The following is a 20,859-nucleotide window of genomic DNA, read 5'->3' as shown; positions in this document are numbered from 1 at the left end:
GCTTGCTCGGGCGCCCGAGAAGAAAAGCTGCCGGCGTCGCCACCTCCTCGCCGCTTGCCGCCTGTTCCGGACACGCCGCGCACAGCCCAGGCTCTCCCCGTGCACACACACACACACACACACACACACACACACACACAGGGGCGAGGGGAAGGCGCCCCTCGCTGCGTGCTGCCCCAGCTCCGGCTACCGAGAATGCCACCGCCTCCATCTCCGGGATGGCGCGGCAGTGAGTCCCGGGCCCTGGTCCCTGCTGCCCCGAGGGCGCTGTCTCCGGGGCGCCTCAGAGGACGACGCGCCGCTCCAGCTGCTCGCCGCGGCCGGCCCGCTGGTGCCGGGCCTCCAGGTGCTTGCTCTGCACCTTCTCGAAGTGCTGCAGCAGCTCCGTGTAGTCGATGCTGGCCGCCACTGACCTCTTGGAGCCAGCGCTAGGCTTGGGGCCCTCCCTGCAAGGAGGAAACGGAGTGTGAGCTGGGGGGGGAGGCCGGGGCTCCCGGCATTGTGCTACGGGCAGTGTCAGTCCTTGGGGGGCCCRAGCCAGGGGGGAAGGTGCCTGTGATGAAGCAACCAATTCCATGGGGGTGGGTGAGGGCAATGGCAGTGCCAGCCCTGTGCCAGGGTGCACTGGTGCCCCCAAACCATGTCCAAGCTGGGGGAGGCCAAGTTGGGAACCTTCCAGCAAGGAGGCCAAGAAGCGATGGAGGCCACCCTAAGGGTTGTCCCTTGAGCAGGGATGAGGCCCACTCAAACCTCCAAGGAGGCTTCTCTCTGTGAGACTGGAAGGATTTGGGAGCTGGAGGAGCCTGGTTCCGCCCCTGGCAGAGCAGAGAGGGACTGAGTTTCCCTTTGGCAGGATCATTTTGGGGACGGAAGTCACTCCGCAGAGCCTTGCACCAAGCACAGAGCACACGTGCGCACRGAGGCCGTCAGAGGGCTGAGGAGGAAGAGAAGAAAGTTGAGCTCCAACACAGGGCTCTGGGGATCAGGAAGAGTGCCTGGATGCCAAGGTTTAACCCTGCTGGCATAGGCGCTCGCCCTGGGAGCCAGACACGTGGGGACAACACAGCTTGTGCCCATGGCGGCTTGTTCCCGACCGCCCGGTCCTCCGCGGAGAGGAGGCTGCCGGGGCTCGCCGGTCCTGGAAGCCGAATCCAGCGTGGAGARGAATGTAGGTCACCATTAATCAGATGCACAGGCTGGCTGACAGCTCCGTGYGCGCTCCGAGCTCGGCTGGCAGCGCTGAGGACAGGGCCGGACGGGGCAAATGAGCGCGCATCCTGCTCCCCCTCGTGCCTGCTGAGAGCGGGCGTGGGGCTGTGGGCCCAGCAGGGAGGCCGTGGGGGATACAAGCCCGCCGGGGGGCCTGGTTCAGAGGAGGGCGGCTTGGCACCCTTCCCTGTGCCAACGCTTGGGCACCCTTCCCTGTGCCAAGGGCAGACGGAGCCTTTGGAGCAGCCTGGGGCGCGCGTGGTGTCTGGGAGGCCGAGGCCTTGCAAAGCCACCGCCACAGCCGCCCCGCGTGGGGCGAGCGGTGCCTTTTGGGGCAGGGAGGCTGAGGCCAGGCGGGCGGAGCCCGTCACCCCCGCGGCAGCGCCGGGGCCGCGCGCCGAGCGCCCCGCAGCCACCGCCGCGAGCCGCGGCCGCTTCTCTCCGCAAACCTCCTTCATGGCTCCACTCGTTTCCATAGCGACCCCACAAGGGAAATTTTCCATCCCGGATGCCAAATGCCTGTGGATGAGGCACAGCCCTCCCAGGGTTACCAAATATAGACAAAAAAAAAAAAAAAAACCCAAGCGAGCGCTCACGGACACGGGGCAAGGAGCCACCGCGTCCGCAAAGGGGCCACGTGGCGCGGGCGGCCCGCGGGCCCCAGCCTGGCGCCGCAGCCCAAGCTGCCGTGGGGACTTACGCYGTCTGCATGAGCTCGGGGTTGGGCACACACTGCAGCCGGTGGGAGAGGAGCTGGAAGGCACTGCTCTGGGGCAGCAGCATCAGCAGCCCGTAGAGAGCCTTGATCAAGTAGGGGTTGTTCTTCACGTCCAGCAGCTGCAGGCGAAGATCTGCAGGAGGAAGGCGAGGAGGCAGTGAAAGGGCATTTCACCTCCATCTGGAGGAGCAGGCGCTTCCCAACCTGTATGGATGGTCCTAGAGGACCTTGAGGCCTGGGCAGGCATCAGCGCTGCTCCAGCCAACCCTGTCCACATACCTGCCTCGGTGTTCCACCACCGCCAACAAGCCCCTCTCCTCAGCCACTGCCAGCAAAGAGGGCAATTCCTCAATCTATCTCTGCTTTGGCAGGGCAAAAGATGCTCATGTTGGAGCCTCAAGGCCATGGGATCTCCGCTATCTACCCAAGGACACATTGGCAACATGAGATTGCTCCTCGGCTTCTCACGGGTAACAAACCACAAGCCCGGAACAGCGCATGTCAAGAGGACTGTGTTCCACCTGCCTGTGGCAGTAAYGCTGTAAGGGATCCCCTTCTAGCCCCTCCTGGGCACCTTCCTCACCTGATGGCAACTCACACTTGAGCACGGTGTTGCTCACCAAAGGGAAAACAARGTTCCTGCTCCAGCCCTTGGGGTAGGCAGGGCTGGAAGCGCCTGGCTATCTCTGTCACGAGATGCAGCTTGACTTCCTTCCTTTAGGAGCCATCTTAGCTGCATGTTTKCAGGGCAGCTTGAGAGGTGACTTCTTCTGTATTTCTAAAGACAACCGAGMCATATTCCAGCCCAGCAGACACCAGGGCAGCTGGAGAGCTGAGCGTCTTCCTTGTCAGGCTGAGTAAGCAGCGTGTCAGGATARGGCTCCCCGCTTGGTGCCAAAGCTGAATTCCCTTCCTTGGCCCCCTTCCCACCGGCTCCTGCCACCCCGTCCTGGTGGCAGGCCCTTGGGGTCCACCACTGCTTGGTGCCCCAAAGGCTTCCGCTGCTCCTGGCTTGGAGGTCCTTTAATGTAACCCAGTTCCTCTTACCTCACTCCCATTTGCATCCCCAAGACCCTCTCCCTCTGGTTGCCCTCTTCTTGGCTAGCGAGCCAGTCCTGTACGTAGGCTGTGGAACAACCCTATTTCTCCCGTCTGGCCGTGGTTGAGGAGAGAACACACCCAGGGCTTGGCCAGCTGCCCAGGCACCTGAGGACCCTGACAATCAAACATAACATGGGGCATCTCTGTGGGATCTCTGGGACACATGAGGACATCTCTATTCTTGCCCCAGCTTCAGAGCCTCCTAGAGCAAAGGAGCCACCGTCCAGACGCCTCAGGAAACGCAAAGCTCAGGTTCACCAGCATGGCCTCATGCCAAGGCTTGATGCCAATCCTCCCTTCGGGGAAAAGCAGCCAGCCTGAAGTCCCACTGTGACACTGCCCATCAAGCCAGCGTGGCTGGGCTCAACGTCCAAGTGGAGCGGGGACAGTAAGGCCAGACTCAAAGGTCGCACGGTGCAGGGCTTGAGTGCTGCTGCTTCGCAGCTTCGTGTGAAGCTGCACAAGAGCCACCATCACCATCGCCCAGGCTGACCTCCCACTTCTTATTAGCTCCTCTGGTGCCTCTCTGCAGCAGGGCTCATGTCCATATGGGCTGCTCTGCAGAAGCCTTTTTATCCCTTATGCAGAGAGGGCACCACACGGACCACTTGGAACCATGGTTCCTCACTGAGGTGAGTGGAAACCTCCCAGGAACAGCCCAGGGCTGTAGAAAACCAGCACTGTGATTCAACGCCTTGAGTCAGGAGGGGACCAGATGCACATGGGGGAAAGTCAGCCTTGGGATGACACATGGAAAAAGGGAGATCTGCAATGGCATCCCAGCACTTCCTAGAGGACTGATGTTGCTATCACTCCTTGCTCCTGCACATTCAGTTGGACATTGTGGTGTCCAGTGTTGGAGCCTTCCCTAATGATACCACCATCATCAGAGGTGGCAAAGGGGATGCAGATCAAAACATCTCCTTTGCCTTTGCTACATCATGGGCTAGTAAAGACGGACTCCACGTTGCTAAGGCTGATCTGCCACCTAAGGGCACAGAGTTTTCTCTGTCCTCTAACACCCTWGGAGGAAACACGACCAAAGACCAGGCCATGTTTCCACTGCCCATCTACTCTAGTCCTCCTCCCCCAAATACTTTCCAGCCTGGAGCCATATAGTCCTCTTCATGGGAAATTTTCAGGTGCCCTCAGTGTCCAGCCCACCTCACAGCCTCGAGGGAGCAGTTTCAGGACCAAATCAGCACGTGGGCCTGCTCAGCACTTCAACCCCTTGGCCAAGAGGCAACCAAAGGCATTGGCTGCCAGGAGAAAACCCCAAATCTAAGGTCACCCCATAGCTCTATGTCCCCAAGTCCTCGGCCGACACCAGCAGCTCGTGGAGCAGCGGGYGGCTGTGTTACATTTCCGTATTTTTTAGGGCTTATTCCATTTCCAGGAGAGCTGCGCTCTTTGGAGAGAAGGCATCTTGTGCTGCCAATCCTACAACATTCCCCAGGCATCTACGTCGCGGGGCCTTGAGCGGCTTCCTCCAGCTGATGTCCTCCACGTGCCCCACGGGCAACGCGGAGGCCCAGACTCCCCCTGTCCTCTCCCATCCTTTTGTTCCATGCCAACGCCGCGCGCTCTGTTAACCTATATATTCGGGGCAAGCTGCCTCCTGCGCAGCCAACCGGCGTGCCAGGCAGCTCGCGCGGAGGCCGCGGCGCAGCTCACAGCAAAAAGTCTCATAACTTCTGCTCTATTTATTCGTGCCGCTGCGCTGCCACTCGCGCCACGGCGAGGGGGACGTGCCGGGGGTGGCCCGGCAAGGCAGCATGCCAGGCGCGCTCGCCGTCCCTTCCCCGAGCTCCCACCCGGCTCGCCGGCCGCTCCAAAGGAAGGCTTGCGTGGGGCCTTACATGTGAATATGGGGCACTCGATGAGCTGCACCAGCTTGTCCACCTCGGTGAGGAAATCCACGGTGACCTCCAGGTCTCCGCTGCGCGCGGCTGTTAAGGACGCCACCTTGGAGGACGGGGGCCTTTTGCAAATGGAAAGCGCCGTCTCCGAGCTGCCCCACGCGCCGGCGGTGCCACGCAGCGCTGGCAGGACCCTGAGCGTGGGTCCTCCCCGCTGCCCGGCACGCGGGCGGCTGGGAAGCGGCTTAGCCATGTGCACGGAGCTGATTTGTGCCGGGGCTCCAGCACCGCGGCTTAATCTCTCGCTTATTATCCAGGCCAATGTTCCCTCGAGCCCGTGGTGACAGCTCTTCCAAAGCCTCCATGGGACTCGCGGCTCCCGGACTGCACGGGCAGGGAATGTGGGGCTCGCACGGAGGCAACGCGAGGAAGGAGCAGCCCTGCAGCAGAGAGCAGCACAGCCAGCTCGGGGAGGAGAGGTCTATGGGGCAGTCTGCAGATAGGGCGAAATGTGGCAGGCAGAGGGAGCAGAAAGTCAGGCTGCCCTCCAAGTCAGCAGTGGCTTTTGTAGTGCGGGAGTCTCCTAGATTGTGGCAACGGAAGGAAAAAGCGAGAGAAGGCGCTGGCTTTTAGGCCACTGGCCCGTGGGGATGGTACTAAACTGCTGCAGAGTGCTCCTGTCCCCCAAGGTAAACACCAGTGGACGTTAGGTGAGGGGAGCTGAGAGCGTTATTAGGCTTCTTGGTGTGGAAATATGCTCAGGGAGGCTCAGATTTTGCTGGCACACAAAAATCATCATTAGGCTGCACCTCACCGGTGAGGTCAGCGGAGCTGCACGGGAACCACACCGGGCGCCGCGGCCTCCCCGCGCTCGCTCTGCAAGGACGCGCACCCAAGGGGCTCCCAAAAAGGGCTGAGGGCAGAAAGCCTCCAGCCTCCTTCCGGAGGGGAAGGAGCCAGGAGTGCAGTGGGAAGTGGCTCAKATCACGCAGGGCTGTGGGCAGCCCAAGCGCAGCTGCGGGGAGACCCTCGGGGACCTCCGGGGTGCCTCCAAGAAGCACATGGAGGACGGGGGCTTTACGGAAACAACGAGGTGGAAAAGAAGGAAAGAAGCCGTGTCCTCCACATGCATTGCGGGACATGGATCGAGGAGGCCAAAGCCCTCGTGTTCCTGGGAGGAAGGAGCTGCAAAATAGCCTCTCCTTTGGCGCCGTTCTTGGGCAGAGCAAGGCCAGCGCAGGCTTGCCTCTTCTTTACACCGCAAAACCCCATGGCAGGGAAGGAGATCTGGCCAGCGCCCAGGAAACGCTGTCCTGTCCTGTCATCAGGCTGCTGGCGGAGGGACATGCCCTGGTAATGATGGGCTGCAGAGCTGGGCCAGCCCAGCGAGGAGCYACTAGCCAGCCCAGCAGCATGAGGGGTCAGCCAGGAAAGCTCGGGGCCCCACGGGGCCATCCCAACAGAATTTTGACCCTTCGGAAGTGGGCTGCTCCTGAACCACAKCTGGAAGCTCCTCCTTCCTCYTCCCTCCTCCTCACCTGGAAGCTCCCGAGCCCCCAGTCCACCCTGAGTGGCCTGTGAGAGCGGTGGCCACGGGAGCCACGAGCTGCAGCCCGTGGTGGGTACGGGTTCGTCTCCACGGTCTGTGGGCTCCCTCCAGGCTCAGCCCTCCTCCTCCTCGCCAGTGCCCCACAGAAGCCACAAAGGATACAATTTCTGGATGAGGTCGTAGGCGTGCTTGTAGTTTTGGGTAAGGAAGCACAGGGACACAGTGGTTACGGGGTTGTGACACCAGGAACGGTACAGGCAGCAGAACAGGTTACGGCTCTCCTGGGGAAAGAGAAAGCAACCAGGGGTTAGGTCTTCAGCTGGAGCAGGGGCCGCCGGCACACGGGCATCACGGGCACCCAGTGCCAGCCTTGGAAGCCACCGTCCCAGCCTTGTCAAGATATGACAGGCCGTTTCTCGACATCGGATATTCAGGCAGGCTCTGTGTGACACACAAGCTGGCCACAACCCGAGGCCACAGTTGCCTTCATATTCCACACGGCAGCTGCTGCGGCTGGACATCTGCCGGTAAATCCAGGAGAAATGACAGCGGYGGCGCATGTGTGCAGGGGAGGGGCGGCTGGACATGCTGCTGGTGGATCTGCTCCTGGGGACACCTCGCAGCCCCCGGCTCAAAGCTCTGAGAAGCCCAAGCAGCACTGCTTTTGACTCAATTTTAGGTGCAAGACAGTGRCACAGCTCCCAAATCCTGACGTGGGCTGCATGGACTCACCGGGAGATACAATCTCCGACCAACAGGTCTGAAGGTGCACTCACTAAACCACGCAGGGCCACCAAGACAGCAGGCTGGAGGGCTGCGGTTAGGCAAGGAGCCACTGCAATCACTGGCCTTCAGCACAWGGCATGCAGCACCCACCGGGAAAGCCTGTCTCCCTCTCTGTGCCTCACCCAGATCCCAGCGCCGGGACAGCTGCTCTGGAAGCACGGCAAGCGTTTTCCAAGGATCAACAGCTGAGGGACCATGAGGGCTTTGCGGGGAACTTGCCTGCTGTCACCTGTCTCCTAGTGAGCYTGGGAGCGAGGCGGCAGCTGCTGGAGGGCTCGGGTGGCCACGTAGGAGCTGCGAGAACACGAGGACTTTGTGACTGCCTGACCCAAGGGCTGCTCTCTGGCGCAGCAGGGCAGCAAGGAGCGGGAAGCAGTGTTGGATGGGGCCTCCTAGGGCCCCTCAAGCCCTCCTGCTTGCCTTCACRCGCTGTCCTCAGGCTCCTCAGGGAGCACCGGCTCTCACGGCACTCACAGAACTTGTATCTYGGCCAAGAGTCGGACCAGGACTCTGGGGAACAGCAGCCCAACTTGGTTTCTAAGCAGCTTCAGCTAAGCTCTCTGTCTCAGTTTCCCACCTGTAAAATGGAGCTATTCTGTCCCTGCAAAGGAKCTTGGAAACACTGCTACAAGTCAGGACACAAAGGGACCAGGCAGCTGTTCTGGAAAGAAGGAGGAAGATGTTGCTTCGTTTGGAAGAGCTGCAGCATAGAGAAACAGCAGAGGAAAGCAAGGAGCATTCGAAATGAAGTCCGGATGAACCATCCACCAGTCAGTGCTCTGCTCCTGCAGTGATGTGGCCTTTAGTCTCCAAAGGCTCTGGTCCTCAGTCGCTGCACTCTCCCCCACGGAGAGTGGCTGGAAAACTCGAAAACTGGGTATTTCAGGGCTGCTAATGATTAAGGCTTAGGTTTCTCGTGCAGGAGAAGCTCCTGGGAGGGTGGCTGCTGGAGCACAGGAATGGACTGCTGAACAGGCTTGGCCTCTCCAGAGCCAGTGTTCTTTAAGAAAGCACTAGCTAAGTGTTGATCYAAGAAATATGGCAGAGAAAAGTCCTTCCTTCAGCCCCTGGGGGCCAGGTGCTCGGCACACGGACAGCTTCCCATGCCGGACCCTGCGGCACATGAAGCCTCAGCTCTCYACCCAAGCTTGAGCAAACCACGAACTCATTCGAGAGAGGCCCTTGCCCTGGCCTCCTCTTAAGCGACCAGGCCAGGGAAACGCTGGGGTCAGGTCCAGGAAGCCTGAGTCTTAACTACAGCACGTTGGCTTCCGCATCCGCTGCGCCTGCCGCCACCAGGCCCAGCTGCAGCGAACGCTTGGAAGCCTTTGGAAGAACTCTTTGGAGAGYGCCAGGAAATGGCCATAGGAAACAGAAAAAAAAAACACCCCTAAGTTTGCACTTCTGCAATCCAGGTGGAGAGGAGGTGAAAATTGCCCTTCTCCTCCTGTAGGAAGACAGMGGGAATGAAGGAGTTAGCCCAAGGCGAGTTGGGGAGATCAGCCAGGGACTAAGCAGCAAAATCACAGAATCACAGAGTGGTTAAGCTTGGAAGGGACCCCTAGAGATCATCTAGTCCAATCCCCCTGCTCCAGTAGGGACACCCAGAACAGCTTCAGGCAAGTGAGGCTCAGGCTGCATCCAGGCGAGTTTTGAGGACCTCCAGAGAAGGAGACTCCACAGCCTCCCTGGGCAGCCTGTGGCAGGGCTCAGTCCCAGGCTTCCTTCAGGTCCCTGCCACCCTCACGGAGAGCATTCCCACTCCCCACACCTGGGTCTTCAGGTCCTTCAGTTGATTCCTCAGCTGGAAAAGCTCGGAGGAAGTCAGCAGGATGGTGTTCAGCGTATGGACCATGGTGGAGGCGAACTTGAGGTCCTCCTCACGGAGCAGTATGTCTGCCATGGAGTGGAAGATGTTTTCTGCATTTAGAAGCAGACAGAGCTGCCTGTGGATTACAGAGAATAGAAAAAAAGGGAAAAAAAAGAGAGGGGGATGGTTATTTACTGCAATTGAGAAGCAGAGACCACACATCCGGCAGCAAGGTTCATGCATGCTAAACATGGGGACATCGGAGATTGGAAAAACTCGCACACCGGCATCAGAGTGCAGCTGTTACAGGGCAGGATCCGCTCTGCATATATAAAGTACAGATATTCCAACGTGGACACAGCCAAAAGGGGAACCGTGTCCCTTACTAACTGCCACTGGATGAAACTGGAAGGTCCAGCGAGGCCAGTGTCCATCTGACACCCTAAGTCAGTAGGGAGGAAGCGTGAAGCACCAAGTGCAACCTCGAGCAATCCCTTGGGAATACTCCCTGCCAGCCCCCAGCCATGTGGGGCCTCTGGAAGCAGTGGCTCCGTGGACAACCCCCCTCTTGCTCTTTGAACTCCTCCGCACTCCGGCCCCACGAAATCCCGTGACGAGGAGCTCCGGAGTCCAAACCGCTGAACCTGGAAGAGGTCTCCGCTTTGGCCATGCCTCATTTGCTGCCTCTCAGATCCGCTGAAAGGCACTTTTGTTCCCCCAAGGCCACCACGAGGCCTTCGGTCCTCTCTAATGTCATCTGCTCTGCTCCCTTTCACAGGATGAAGAGTCTAACGCAGATCCAGGCCTCGAAGCAACCCCTGTCGTGCGTCTCTTCCTGCTACACCTTTTTGGGCCATTACTGCCCATGCTCGCCTGCTGTTTCTGCTCACCAGGACCGTCACGGGCACCACCAGACCGGTGCCCAACGCAGGCCACGTGAACACAACCACGGGCCCACGCTGCGGGGCCGTGGTAGGTCGTGGTAGGAACCCTCTGCTGCAGGAATGGTCTCCTCCAAGTTTGGAAGGTCTTCAGGCAGAAACCGAAACCCAGATTTTCCTCCGCGCTTGTTTGGATTTTCTCATTTCCTGTTTTTCTCCGCCGCGGCTGCCGAGCTCCCGCGTTTTGGGGTGGTTTGTCTGAGGACACCTGAACCGCTGCCCATTGTGGGCGCAGCCCTTCAGGCCAGTGGGCAAAGGGGCCGGGGAAGCAGATCCAGCTCCTCCACCACCTCCACTCTGAAGAGTCCCGAGGGAGAAKGCTCTGGGTTCATCCTGACTGGGATAGGGGAAGAAGCTGGGATGAGAAGAGCTTCCAGACCTCGGCAGCATCCTCATGCGTCTACACACTCCTGAGTGTGGGCATCTCTGATGCGGTCTCCAAAACCTGGGATGTTCCACATGCACCAGGGGCATCCCCRGTTCCAGAAGCGTGTGGAACACCCCTGCTCCCAGGAAGCTGCCGGCTTCCTGCAGGGCTCCGCAGCCTCCGCCCCAGGAGCCTATGGAGCAGCCAGCACCCATGCAGCCCGGGATGGGGTGTCCCGCGCTCCCCCTGCATGCAGAAGCCACGTGGGAGCATCGCCCGGGAAGACCGGGAGGACCGTGGAAGCCGAAGGGGACGTGGGGCCCCGCGGCTGCCGCCGGAGCTGCCCCACAATGGGATGCTCTGTGCGGGGCGTTATGTAACTAACCCAGCGCTTGTCAAGGGCCACATTCGAACGCGGTCGTGAAGCGGCTCCTTTATCCCAACGGCTCTTATGTAAGCGGCCGTGTTCGGAGTGCTGCCCCGGAGCCCTCGCCTGKCTCCGGGACGAGCGACGGGGACACCCGGTCCAATGCTCGGAGCAGGGTCAGGCTGAAACTTTCCCCCTCTCAGTCCTTCCTGCCTCGGAGAGGGACCTTGTCCCCTCGTCCCAGCGGGTGTGGGATAGTGGGGATGAGGCTGCGGGGTGGGGGGGGCGTTTCTCTTCTAGCTCCCAGGAACGAGGGGCCCGTAGCAACTCAAAGCCAAGCCAGAATCCCGTTGGCAAGAAGTTTCTTGGGAAGCGCTCCGCAAGACAGGCAGCTTCCAAGGGACTTCAGGGACCTTCGAGGCTGCCCTCAGCCGCCCACGCGCCCGAGCAGGCATTTTAAAGAAAATATTCTGGTCCAGCCCCCATTTCGCTCCCTCCGCCGCCGCCCCTTGATCCAAAATCACAGGCTCCTTTTCCATAAATAGCAGCCCTGACATTTTGCTGGCTAATGCCTTGTTCCCAGCAAGCAGGACGCTGAAGAGAAAGCACTTTCTAATTTCGGGCCTGGTTTTGATTAGTGAGGAAGGGTTTTTTTATATATTTCTGTTCCCCCCCCCCTGCTCTTGGAGGCCTTGGGAAATGAGAAACCACCACCGTGCGTTAGAGGAGCAGCTCTACATCCCCCGGCCTGGCCAAGACCCACCTTTGCTTTACACCCTCTGTACTCCAGCCTCTTCCACCAGGATGTGGCTGCGAGGTGGGAGAGGACGGAGCAGAGGTGCCCGGGCCGGGTCCGGGTTCTCTCCTGCAGAATGGGGGGGAATAAAAAGCTCTGGAAGGAAGAGCCTGCCCAGGTGCAGCCAGGCCACCTCCGCCTCTCCCTTCAACTCCCAGTGCCCAAGGACCCTCATCCAACCTCCTCCCCGCTCCGGGTGTCGCCCCCCACGCCATGCCCAGCCCCACGTTATATCAGCACGAGGCCAGCACGGTGGGGACAGGTGCCGCTGGCTCATGGCACGGCAGCCGAGACGCCACCAGATGCCAGTGGCCTCCGCCGAAGGGGCTCAAGGGCCAGGGTGGCCCTGGCGGTGGCCGGGCTCTGGAGAATCATCCAGCACCATCCACRGTGCCGGCGTCAGGAACCTGCTGGAGATGCCCAGGGAGGAGACTCCGGGCACGGGCTCGCGCAAGCTCCAGTCTGTCCGTTTGCTCTCCAATCCCAACGTCGCTGTTACTGAATGAGCCCCCGGCACCAACCAGGCTCTGGGCAAGCTGTTCTCCTCTGGCCACCCTGCCAATTCCAGCCCCAAATTCATCCCTGCTGGTAACAACCTCAGCGGGATGTGCGCTGGGGCTGTGAACTCCTTAAACTGAACGGGCTCGCCCAGCTTTGAAGCCACCCGAGGGATCCGCGTGGGCCACCAGGGCCACCTGCAGCTCCAGGTGACGCAGAGGGGATGCGGCGCTGGCAGCAGCAGTAGCTGCCCTGCTCTGCAGCCAAACCCGATGAGGTGTGGAGGTTACCAGGCCTCCAGAGGTGCYAAGTGAATGGCAACCAACTCCCGTTGTCCCAACGACTGCTAGAGCAGGGAGCCCGGGGGACAGCACCATGGTCACCGCTTCCCCACAAACACTGGGAAAGGGCGGATCGAGAGCCTCAAGGAGCAGGATTTTTCCCCCCGTTGCCCACATTTAGACGCGCTGCGTGCGCAACCCAGACAAGCTCGATCCCATGAAGGCCGCGCTCAACCCTAAGTGTTCAGATGACAAGGGCTACAGCCAGGCCCCTGGAATGAAGGATGCCTCCTGGCAGCCAGGAGGACAGGCCGGGGCCACAGACGTCCGAGGGACCAGGCACCCGGCCAGCACCTCCAGGGACACCGCGTGMTGTGGGATGCTCCAGCATCAGCCAATGCCAAGGGCAGCATCTCAGACGCTTCCTCAAAGAAGGAAGAGGATGGAGGAAACAAGCCGGGCTCGAGGGTGGAAGGAGTCAGGCAGAAAGCCCGGGTAAAGGGAAGGGAGCTGTGGGAGAGCGTGCCAGAACCAAGGACAACCTCAGCCCAAGAGCTACAGGCTGAGGGGCAGCAAGGAGGCCCCGCGTGCCCTGGGGAGCTCATGGCCATTGGGGGCCACCTCCACGTGCCGTCCTCCCCGTGCTGCCGCCACGACCGAGCAGCTCCCGGGCTGGGCTGGAGCGCGGAGCACAGAGCCACATCTCCAATTAAGGACAGCACCCAAGTTCCCTCCCGGCCAGCGCAACGCCTGGAAACGGGGCTAATCCAAACACGAGACGCGTTAACCGCTTCGGCCCCCGGGAATTGCTTTTATTAGCAGTTTATATAAAGGCAGCGGCATTTCTTGCCCCACTTGGAGCAAGGGTGGCTGGAGACGCCCCAGCCTGGCGGCCACTATGTGTCCAAGCCCCACTTGCTCCGTGCGGAGCCGGCGAGGAAGGCTCTGGTGAGGAAGGCTCCCATGCGGAGAAGGGCAGCGCCCTGCTCTGCTTCCTCCCCCACCCTCCTCTTCCGGTGCTCCCTTTTCCTCTTCTTCTCTCCCTTTTGGCCCCCTCTTCCTCCCCACGGGAGCCTCCTGCCCTTTCCTCCCAGTGCCGGCTGCCCCGGCTTGACTTGGGCGCCCAACGCGGAGCACGGCAGCTCCGGCTCCCCCCCGGAGCCATCCTGTCAGGAAAACAGCATCCGCGGCTGCCTCAACAGCTGGGATCCGTTAGGAATTTGCAGAGGAAGCAGCCTTCAGAGCCCAGATAAAATTAGGCCGGGCAGGGGAGGGGAGAAAGAGGGGAGAGCAGCAATGCAGGGAGGATGCAATTCCCCCCCTGCTTCCTCCTTCCCCACCGCAGTGAAAAAAACATAACTCCCAGCGCTCCATTTTTCCCGAATCGGGGCTGGGAAGCGTGTGCCTCGGGGCCACGGAAACCATGGCGACAGCGGCAGCTCCTGCTTTAAAAAATTCATAGTTTAATGCAYGGGATTTCAAAGCACTTTGCAAGTTTTGCAGAGAGGATTTCCTTCTGCAGAGACAGGGCTGCGAGGAGGGGGGCTCTTGGCCTCCCCACTTCCCTCTGCAGGTGCCAATGGGTGTTGAAACAAAAGCCCCTGCCCYAAAGGAGCCCTGGGTGCTGCGTGCYGGGTRCTCCTGCCTACCGGGGCCGAGGGAGGCCCGCTGAGCCCAAAGCTGCRCCAGTTGCCTCGGCCCAGGAGGTGGGAACGGGCCCCGGAGCTGCGAGCAGAYGGACGAGTTGCACAGGGCAAGGCATGGAGAGCAGGAGGGGCGATGAAGCAGAGGTTGCCTCAGGAGCTCTTGCATCCGGAATGGCATCTGGGAACGTCACCAAGTCCTACAGCGGGGCAGTTGTGGAGCTGGAAGCTCTCCCTGCGTGACYGTGCTGCTTGCCCAAGTCACCCATGACACCAGAAGGACAATGTGAAGACTCACGCCAGGTCCCTCCTCCTCAGGGCGCTTTTTTGGACTTCTTCATGTCCTTCCATTGAAGCTCTCAGGCTTTTCACACCTCAAGTCCGTCTCTCCAAGATGTCAGGTCAACCAAGAACAAGAACGTTGAATCAAAGCGAGCTGATCCCCGGGAACAGCGAGGGCATTTTTGGAAGCCCTACTTTATGGGGCGAGCGTTGGGCTCAGCTACGAATGGCAGAGCTGCCTTTGCCATCGCTGCGTTACCCGTTTGTTCCCTGTGATGTGCAAGCAGTCACACGAGGCYGAGCCCTGCGGGTAGGGCTCCCTGGTGAACAAGCCCCCCTGCTCTCCATGGGCTCTCCAGGTGTTTCCAGAGCACCAGTGACCTGGGAGCAGGACCCGCTCTGCCCCTGTGTGCACGCACCGGCTCTCCAGGAGCCCAAGACAACCTCCGAGACAGTCTCGCTCGCAAAGGAGAAGGGGCAGAGCAGTTCGGCGCCAACAAGAAAATCCTCCCACGGAATGTCTGCTATGGAGAAGCYGCTCACACGGCAAGTGCTGCTGGCGCCGCTGCCATCTCCTCCGTAACGCGCTCTGCAGAGATCACAGAATCCCAGAGTGGTTGAGGTTGGAAGGGACCTCTATAGATCACCTAGTCCAGCCTTCCTGCTCAAGCAGGGACACCCAGAGCACGGGGCACARGGTGGCACCCAGGCGGGTTTGGAAGACCTCCAGAGAAGGAGACTCCAGGGCTCTGGCACGCTCACAGCCAAGAAGTTCCTCCTCACATGGAGATAGAACTGCCTGGGTTTCAACTTACACCCATTACCCCTTGTCCKGGCACTGGCCACCACTGAGAAGAGCTTGGCCCCTTCCTCCCTACATTCCCTCTTCAGGTACATGTTATCAGATCCCCTCTCAGCCTTCTCTTCCCCAGAGATTCCCAGCGGTCCCAGCGCACAGCCGAGAGCAGCAGATGGAGATGTCCAAGCGCAGCCTCTGCCAGTCTGAGCCTCCCCGCAGCAGCCAAAACTCCCCTCTTTTGGGCAGAAAGGGCAAGGCTACAGTGGCCACCTGTGGCCAAACCCACAGGGAGGTGCCACCGGGCTCACGTCACTGTCCCACAGGCCCCTGCCCCTTGCCTGGGCACTGTGCTCTCTTGTTTCCTCTATATTTTGGGCATGCCTGGTTGGAAGAATCCCCACCACTACCTTAAGCGTTAAGAAAGATGGGAGCAGGAAGCCTTTCCCTGCTGTCAGCCCATGGATTGGGAGATCCCCCAAAAGGCAGGAGATCACCCAGAGATGACAGAGGGACAGAAATGACAGGGGGAGCATAGCCCTGCAGTGGGGCTGACCCCGTGTTYGCATGTTAAGTCATTCACTCGGAGAAGCCGAGTCCCTCGGATGCTCCCAAGGCCGGCCTTGATTGGAGCCAGCACAGTCGAGAGTTACTCCTGGGAAGGAGAAGGCTGAAGAAGCCCACAGTGTGATTGCATAATCCTGATTTCCTACGGAAAGTGGGCTAAATCCAGCCTCCCTTCACGCTTAACGTGCTTGGATCTGCTCGCTCTCCCTCAGGGATGGCTCAGCCATGCCCAGATCACACTCCGGCGGTCTGAGGGCGGCTGTCGGCGCGGGCAGGGTCGTGCTCCAACCCGCTGTGCTTCGGCTCGCTCGTAAAGAACAGCTGCAGCAGCCCAGCCCTTGCAGAGGCATCTTGTTCAGGGCAACCAAGATGATGAAGGGGCTGGAGCATCCCTAAACAACATGAGGAGAGACTGAGTGAGTTGGGCCTGTTTGGCTTGGAGAAGAGAAGGCTGGGAGGGGATCTGATTAATATGGATAAGTTCATGAAGGGGGAATGTAGGGAGGAAGGGGCCAAGCTCTTCTCAGTGGTGGCCAGTGACAGGACAAGGGGYARTGRGTGCAAGCTGCAACACAGGCAGTTCCATGTYCATGTGAGGAAGGACTTGACTGTGAGGGTGCCAGAGCCCTGGCACAGGCTGCCCAGGGAGGTTGTGGAGGCTCCTTCTCTGGAGATCTTCCAAACCCGCCTSRATGCCGCCCTGTGCCACACGCTCTGGGTGTCCCTGCTGGTGCAGGAAGGTTGGACTAGATGATCTCTAGAGATCCTTTCCAACCTCAACCATTCTGGGATTCTGTGATCCGGAGAGATAGAGACACCGGCCGGAGCGGAGAGTGCTGCCCTGAAACCTCCGCGTGGAGCAAGAGAGAGGCTAAGGTTACAGCTGAAACAGCTTCTGCGAGACRCTCTCCTTGCCGAGCTCTCCGAGGACCGCCTCGTTCCCAAAAAAACCCTTCCCGCTTGCGCCCGTGGGGCGGAAAACTGGCGTGTCGTGGTGAGCACAGCTGAAGCGGGTCAGCTCCCGTGGGCACCGCGGCGGCCGCACACGCAGGGCACGAGGGCGGCCCGGCCTCACTGCCCGCAGGCCGCGCRCTGAGGAAGATGCCAAGCACGCGGAGAGCGTGTGGCCTCATTTCATCTTTAGGACTGGAAGGAGCTGAAGGTGCCAAAGGGCTAAAACCAGGCAGCAGCCTAGAAACTCTCGGGGTGCTGGTGAAAGCCCTCATGGGAGGGTTTCTGCAAGGAACAGCAGGGAGTCCCAAGCTCATGCCTTGTTTTTGCCTAAGAGAGCACCCTTCCAAGGAACCAGCCTTATTTTACACAGCAGGTACCTTCCGGTACTCATGTGAGGAGCAAAACAGCCACAGCTCCGTGYGGAATAGTGGAGGGAAATGGCCCTGTACTGATGAGAAGGGATTTTGTCAGCCGCACACTGCCAGCTGTCTGTATCTTYGCAGATAGAAGATGGAAGGTATCTAAATCTGGAAACTTAATGGCCCCTCAGCCCCAGACACCACTGGACCCTTAGGACAACTGTAACACAGACAAACGTGACGGTCACTCCAAGGCTGAGCCTAGCAGACACATTCAGAATCAGCCTCCTGCCAACCAAGAGAACGTGCCCCAGGAGCAGGTGCTTGAGGAACCTTGCAGACACTCAGGAACGGACCTACCCTGCTGCAAACACACAGCGACCTACAACTCTTCCAAGATGCTGTAGGAATAGYCAGGCACCTAAAGCAGGCTCACCTGGAAAATGGGCAGCTGTGAGCCCCTGGATCCTCCTGAAAAGCAAGAAAAACCATCGAGCCGGAGAGACGCCCTCTCTGAATTCTGCACCGAGCAGTTACTTGACTGCAAACTGGGCAGCAGGATTCATCCCCAGAAGAGAGGGCAGGCTCATGTTCACAGGAGCACTGGGCTCTCTAACGTGCTCGCTGAGAAGAGGGACAGCAAGAGCAGGTCCCAGTGGCGACCCATGGCACCTACCATGAGTAAGGAAAGCTCGGAATCACACAGAATCCCAGAATGCTTGAGGTTGGAAGGGACCTCAAAGGTCATCTAGTCCAAACCCCCTGCACACGCAGGGTCACCTAAAGCATGTGGCACAGGGTGGCATCCAGGCGGGTTTGGAAGMCCTCCAGAGAAGGAGACTCCGCAACCTCCCTGGGCAGCCTGTGCCAGGGCTCTGGAACCCTCACTGTCAAGAAGTTCCTCCTCACATGGAGATGGAACTGCCAGGCTTTCAACTTACACCCCATGCCCTTTGTTCTATCACTGGCCACCACCGAGAAGAGCTTGGCCCCTTCCTCCCTACATTCCCCCTTCATGTMCTTACACACATTAATTAGATCCCACCTCAGCCTTCTCTTCTCCAGAGAAAACAGGCCCAACTCACTCAGTCTGGACCTACTGATGGTCTGGACCATCTGGACCGCTGGACCCTCTSGAGAAGCTCCACGTCCCTCTTGTCCTGGGGAGCCCAGAGCTGCCTCCAATGCTCCAGGTTTGGCCTCCCCAGAGTGGAGCAGAGGGGCAGGATCCCCTCCCTTGACCTGCTGGCAATCTCCTCCTGATGCAGCCAGGAGCCCATTGGCCTCCTTGKCCACAAGGGCTCTGCTGCCTTATGGTCAACCAGGACTCCCAGGTCCCTCTCTGCAGAGCTTGCTCTTGCTTGTTGCCTCGCGAGTCCCGCTGCCACTAAAGGTGACAGCCGATGCAGGGAGGCCAGAGCATTCGCAGCAGTGGCCTCAGCGAGGCCGAGGTCCAAGGCCCGGGCCCGCCTGTGCCTGCCAGGGCTGAAACGGCGGCTGCGGCGACATGTGCCTGCGAGAGCAGAAACCCTGGCTCCCACCCAGCTCCCTGCGCGAGCAGGGGTGACTCACACGCACCCCAGCTCGCCAGAGCACCCGCCTGAGCCCAAAGGGGCTCTGTGAAAGGGCTCGACGCGTGGTGAAGGCTGCACAATGCAAGTTACTGCTGCGAGATGCTCCTCCTCATCTTCCACTCGAAGGCACGCAACCCTTATCTATTTTTAAGGGGCTGAAGGGCAGGGGGATGGGAGGGGAGATGTGCAAAGCAACAGCAGCTCTCCGAAGCTCCTTGCTCTGCGCCATGCGCTTCCCTTGCAGGCTGACAGCTGTGGCCTAATTTTCAGGAAAACTGACAAGCGTCTTATTTCCACCCCTATCATTTCTTCTCCCTGCAAATAAAATAGGTTAAAGGAGCGGGCTCGGAGCGCCGGCGACAAGCGCCGGGAGAGGCCGATGCAGCTCGCAGAGCACCGGGAGCCGTCGTCAGCGCTCGGAGCAGAGGCGAAAGCTGCAGTTGGACGGGGCCGAGCGCGGATGTTGTCCTGCATGTTGTCCCTTGGGCTACCAGCCCCTTCCGGGTGTCCCATCCTCTCCCACCGGGACACGCCTCGCAAGCTCCTTTCCTTATCCGCCCCGGCAAATGGGAGTTTTCCTGGATTTTCCAGCATTCGYTCAACTCCTGCAATCCCTCCCCCATTCAGCGGCTTCGCTTTCCCATTGCTGTCTCCAGCACTGACTGGCTCCTTCTCCTCACGGGCCACCCCGTGAACTGGTGCGGCTTCCCATGGGAACCCGGGGGGAAGGGGTTTTCCTCCAATCCTGCTTAAGGTCTGATCACGGCAACGCTGAGCCCGCTCGACTACCCGCCCGCGTCCTGCTAGGCTGGAGCGGAGCGCTCCGGACAAGCCCGTGCGCGGCCCTAATCCGCGCGCGACTTGGGGGGAAGGGAGCACAGGAGCAGCAGGAGCGGGGAGAAGCAGATCGGGTGCTGGAGCAAATTTAAGGGAGGAGAAAAATGAGATATCCGCGAGCAATTCCATGCCAGGAGGCTGCATGCTGCAACCCACGCAAGGTGAAAAATTGCACCCGCTCGTGCTGCGGTTTAAGTGTTCCAGGTTGCTCTTGCAGCACTCGCCCCGCTGCAGCGGGGCTCGGTGTGCAGCAAGGAAGCGCAGAGGGCAGCACGGAGCACCAGGAGGAGCGCCTGGCCCTGGGTCGAGCTGCAGCCTTTGGGTGAGACCTCTGGGAAAGGCTGGAGCATCCTCGGAACTGGCCTCCCGCGCCCGCGAACGGCTCTGCAGCGTCTCCAGCTGCGAGTTAGGGGCTGGGAGATGCTSCAGAGCAGCCAGGGCTGGCAGACCTGGAGGAGAGTGGCAGGATGCGAAACCCTCGCTCGGCTCTGCCTTGAGGCTTTCCTCAGGGGATGATCCTGCGCAAGCTCTGCTGCCAGAGAGACAGCAAAACGGGCACTGTTTGGTCTCTCCCACGCCGCTCCTCGCTCCCCGGTGGCTAATGAGCTGAGACGGTGTAAGGGAGAGAGGAGAACACGAGCAGAGCCTCCAAATCCTGWGGGATCCCTGCTTGCGTACGAGGAACTCTGGCTCCAGGGAAGCTCATATTTAGCATCCCGGCTGCGACTCTTCCTGTGGGCAGCTCCAAGCAACCGGGGTCCTGGAGTGGGTAGGATGCTCAGCTCCTTCCCGCTTCCTGCTGGGAAGGTCCCTGGGCAGATGCTCGGGGTTAAGGGACAGCCAGGGACTGCCATGAGGCTGCTGAGCGAGAGCTTCCGAACACCCGCGTGTGCTCCGAGGCACCGTGGAGGATGCGGGAGAGCCGGGCATGGAAGYGCCGCTGCCGGTGCCCTGCGGCACCTCTCTCCTGGAGGGCTCAGGTGCTGCGGTGTGCAGGATCGAGCCTTTGAAGAGCTCCTGATGCCTGCTCGGAATATAATCCACCAAAGGTGGACAGCTGGAATGGTCAGAATCCCTCTAGGGCCAAGAGGAGTCGCCCAAGGCCATCCATGGGACAGGGAGAGGAGCTCCCAGGGGGCATAAGAGCAAGGAAACGGGCCTGTTCCCAGCCAAGGGCCTCGGCTTCCTTCTCATCTTGCAGAGGCTTTTCCAGGGCATCCCCTGCAGCACCAGCCTGGTGGCTCCGCAGGCAGCGACCGTTGCCTCCCGCTTCCAAAGCGGGAGCAAAAAAGAGGGCAAAACAAGCAAACAACCCCCCCCAAAAGCCCGGGGCTTCCTCYGCTCACCCGGCTCTGCGCAGCGACAAGGGAGGAGGGGAAGAGCACAGTTCATTAAAGCGAAAGGGCAGGCGGCCAGGGAGCGTCCTGGCAGGCAGCGCCGCGGGTTTTCGCAGCCCCGTTGCCTCCCGACACAGAAGCTTCCCTTGTAACACTCACAGCTGCTTGGACGGCGCCCGAGTTGAGCTCTCTGCTGAGTAAAAGGCCTCAATTTCCTTTTTTTTTTTT

General features: G+C 60.1%; 1 protein-coding gene across 1 annotated transcript in view; it reads right to left on the bottom strand.

Annotated features, from left to right (window-relative positions):
* Positions 1–283: 283 nt before the first annotated feature.
* The window catches only part of VAC14 (Vac14, PIKFYVE complex component), a 60,173-nt gene continuing 39,597 nt past the window's right edge, over positions 284–20,859 (bottom strand). Inside the window, exons 15-19 of the mRNA XM_026034341.1 lie at positions 8,994–9,168; positions 6,599–6,717; positions 4,888–4,967; positions 1,910–2,060; positions 284–446 (exon numbers count right to left, since the gene is read on the bottom strand). Of these exons, the coding sequence (XP_025890126.1) occupies positions 284–446; positions 1,910–2,060; positions 4,888–4,967; positions 6,599–6,717; positions 8,994–9,168 (688 nt within the window). The remainder of the gene's footprint in view (positions 447–1,909; positions 2,061–4,887; positions 4,968–6,598; positions 6,718–8,993; positions 9,169–20,859) is intronic.

Source organism: Nothoprocta perdicaria, unplaced genomic scaffold (assembly GCF_003342845.1).
Source record: "Nothoprocta perdicaria isolate Ctin4 unplaced genomic scaffold, notPer1 scaffold_143, whole genome shotgun sequence".
NCBI lineage: Eukaryota > Metazoa > Chordata > Aves > Tinamiformes > Tinamidae > Nothoprocta > Nothoprocta perdicaria.
Note: the sequence above shows the minus strand (reverse complement) of the source record. Positions and strands in the feature narration are given on the sequence as shown.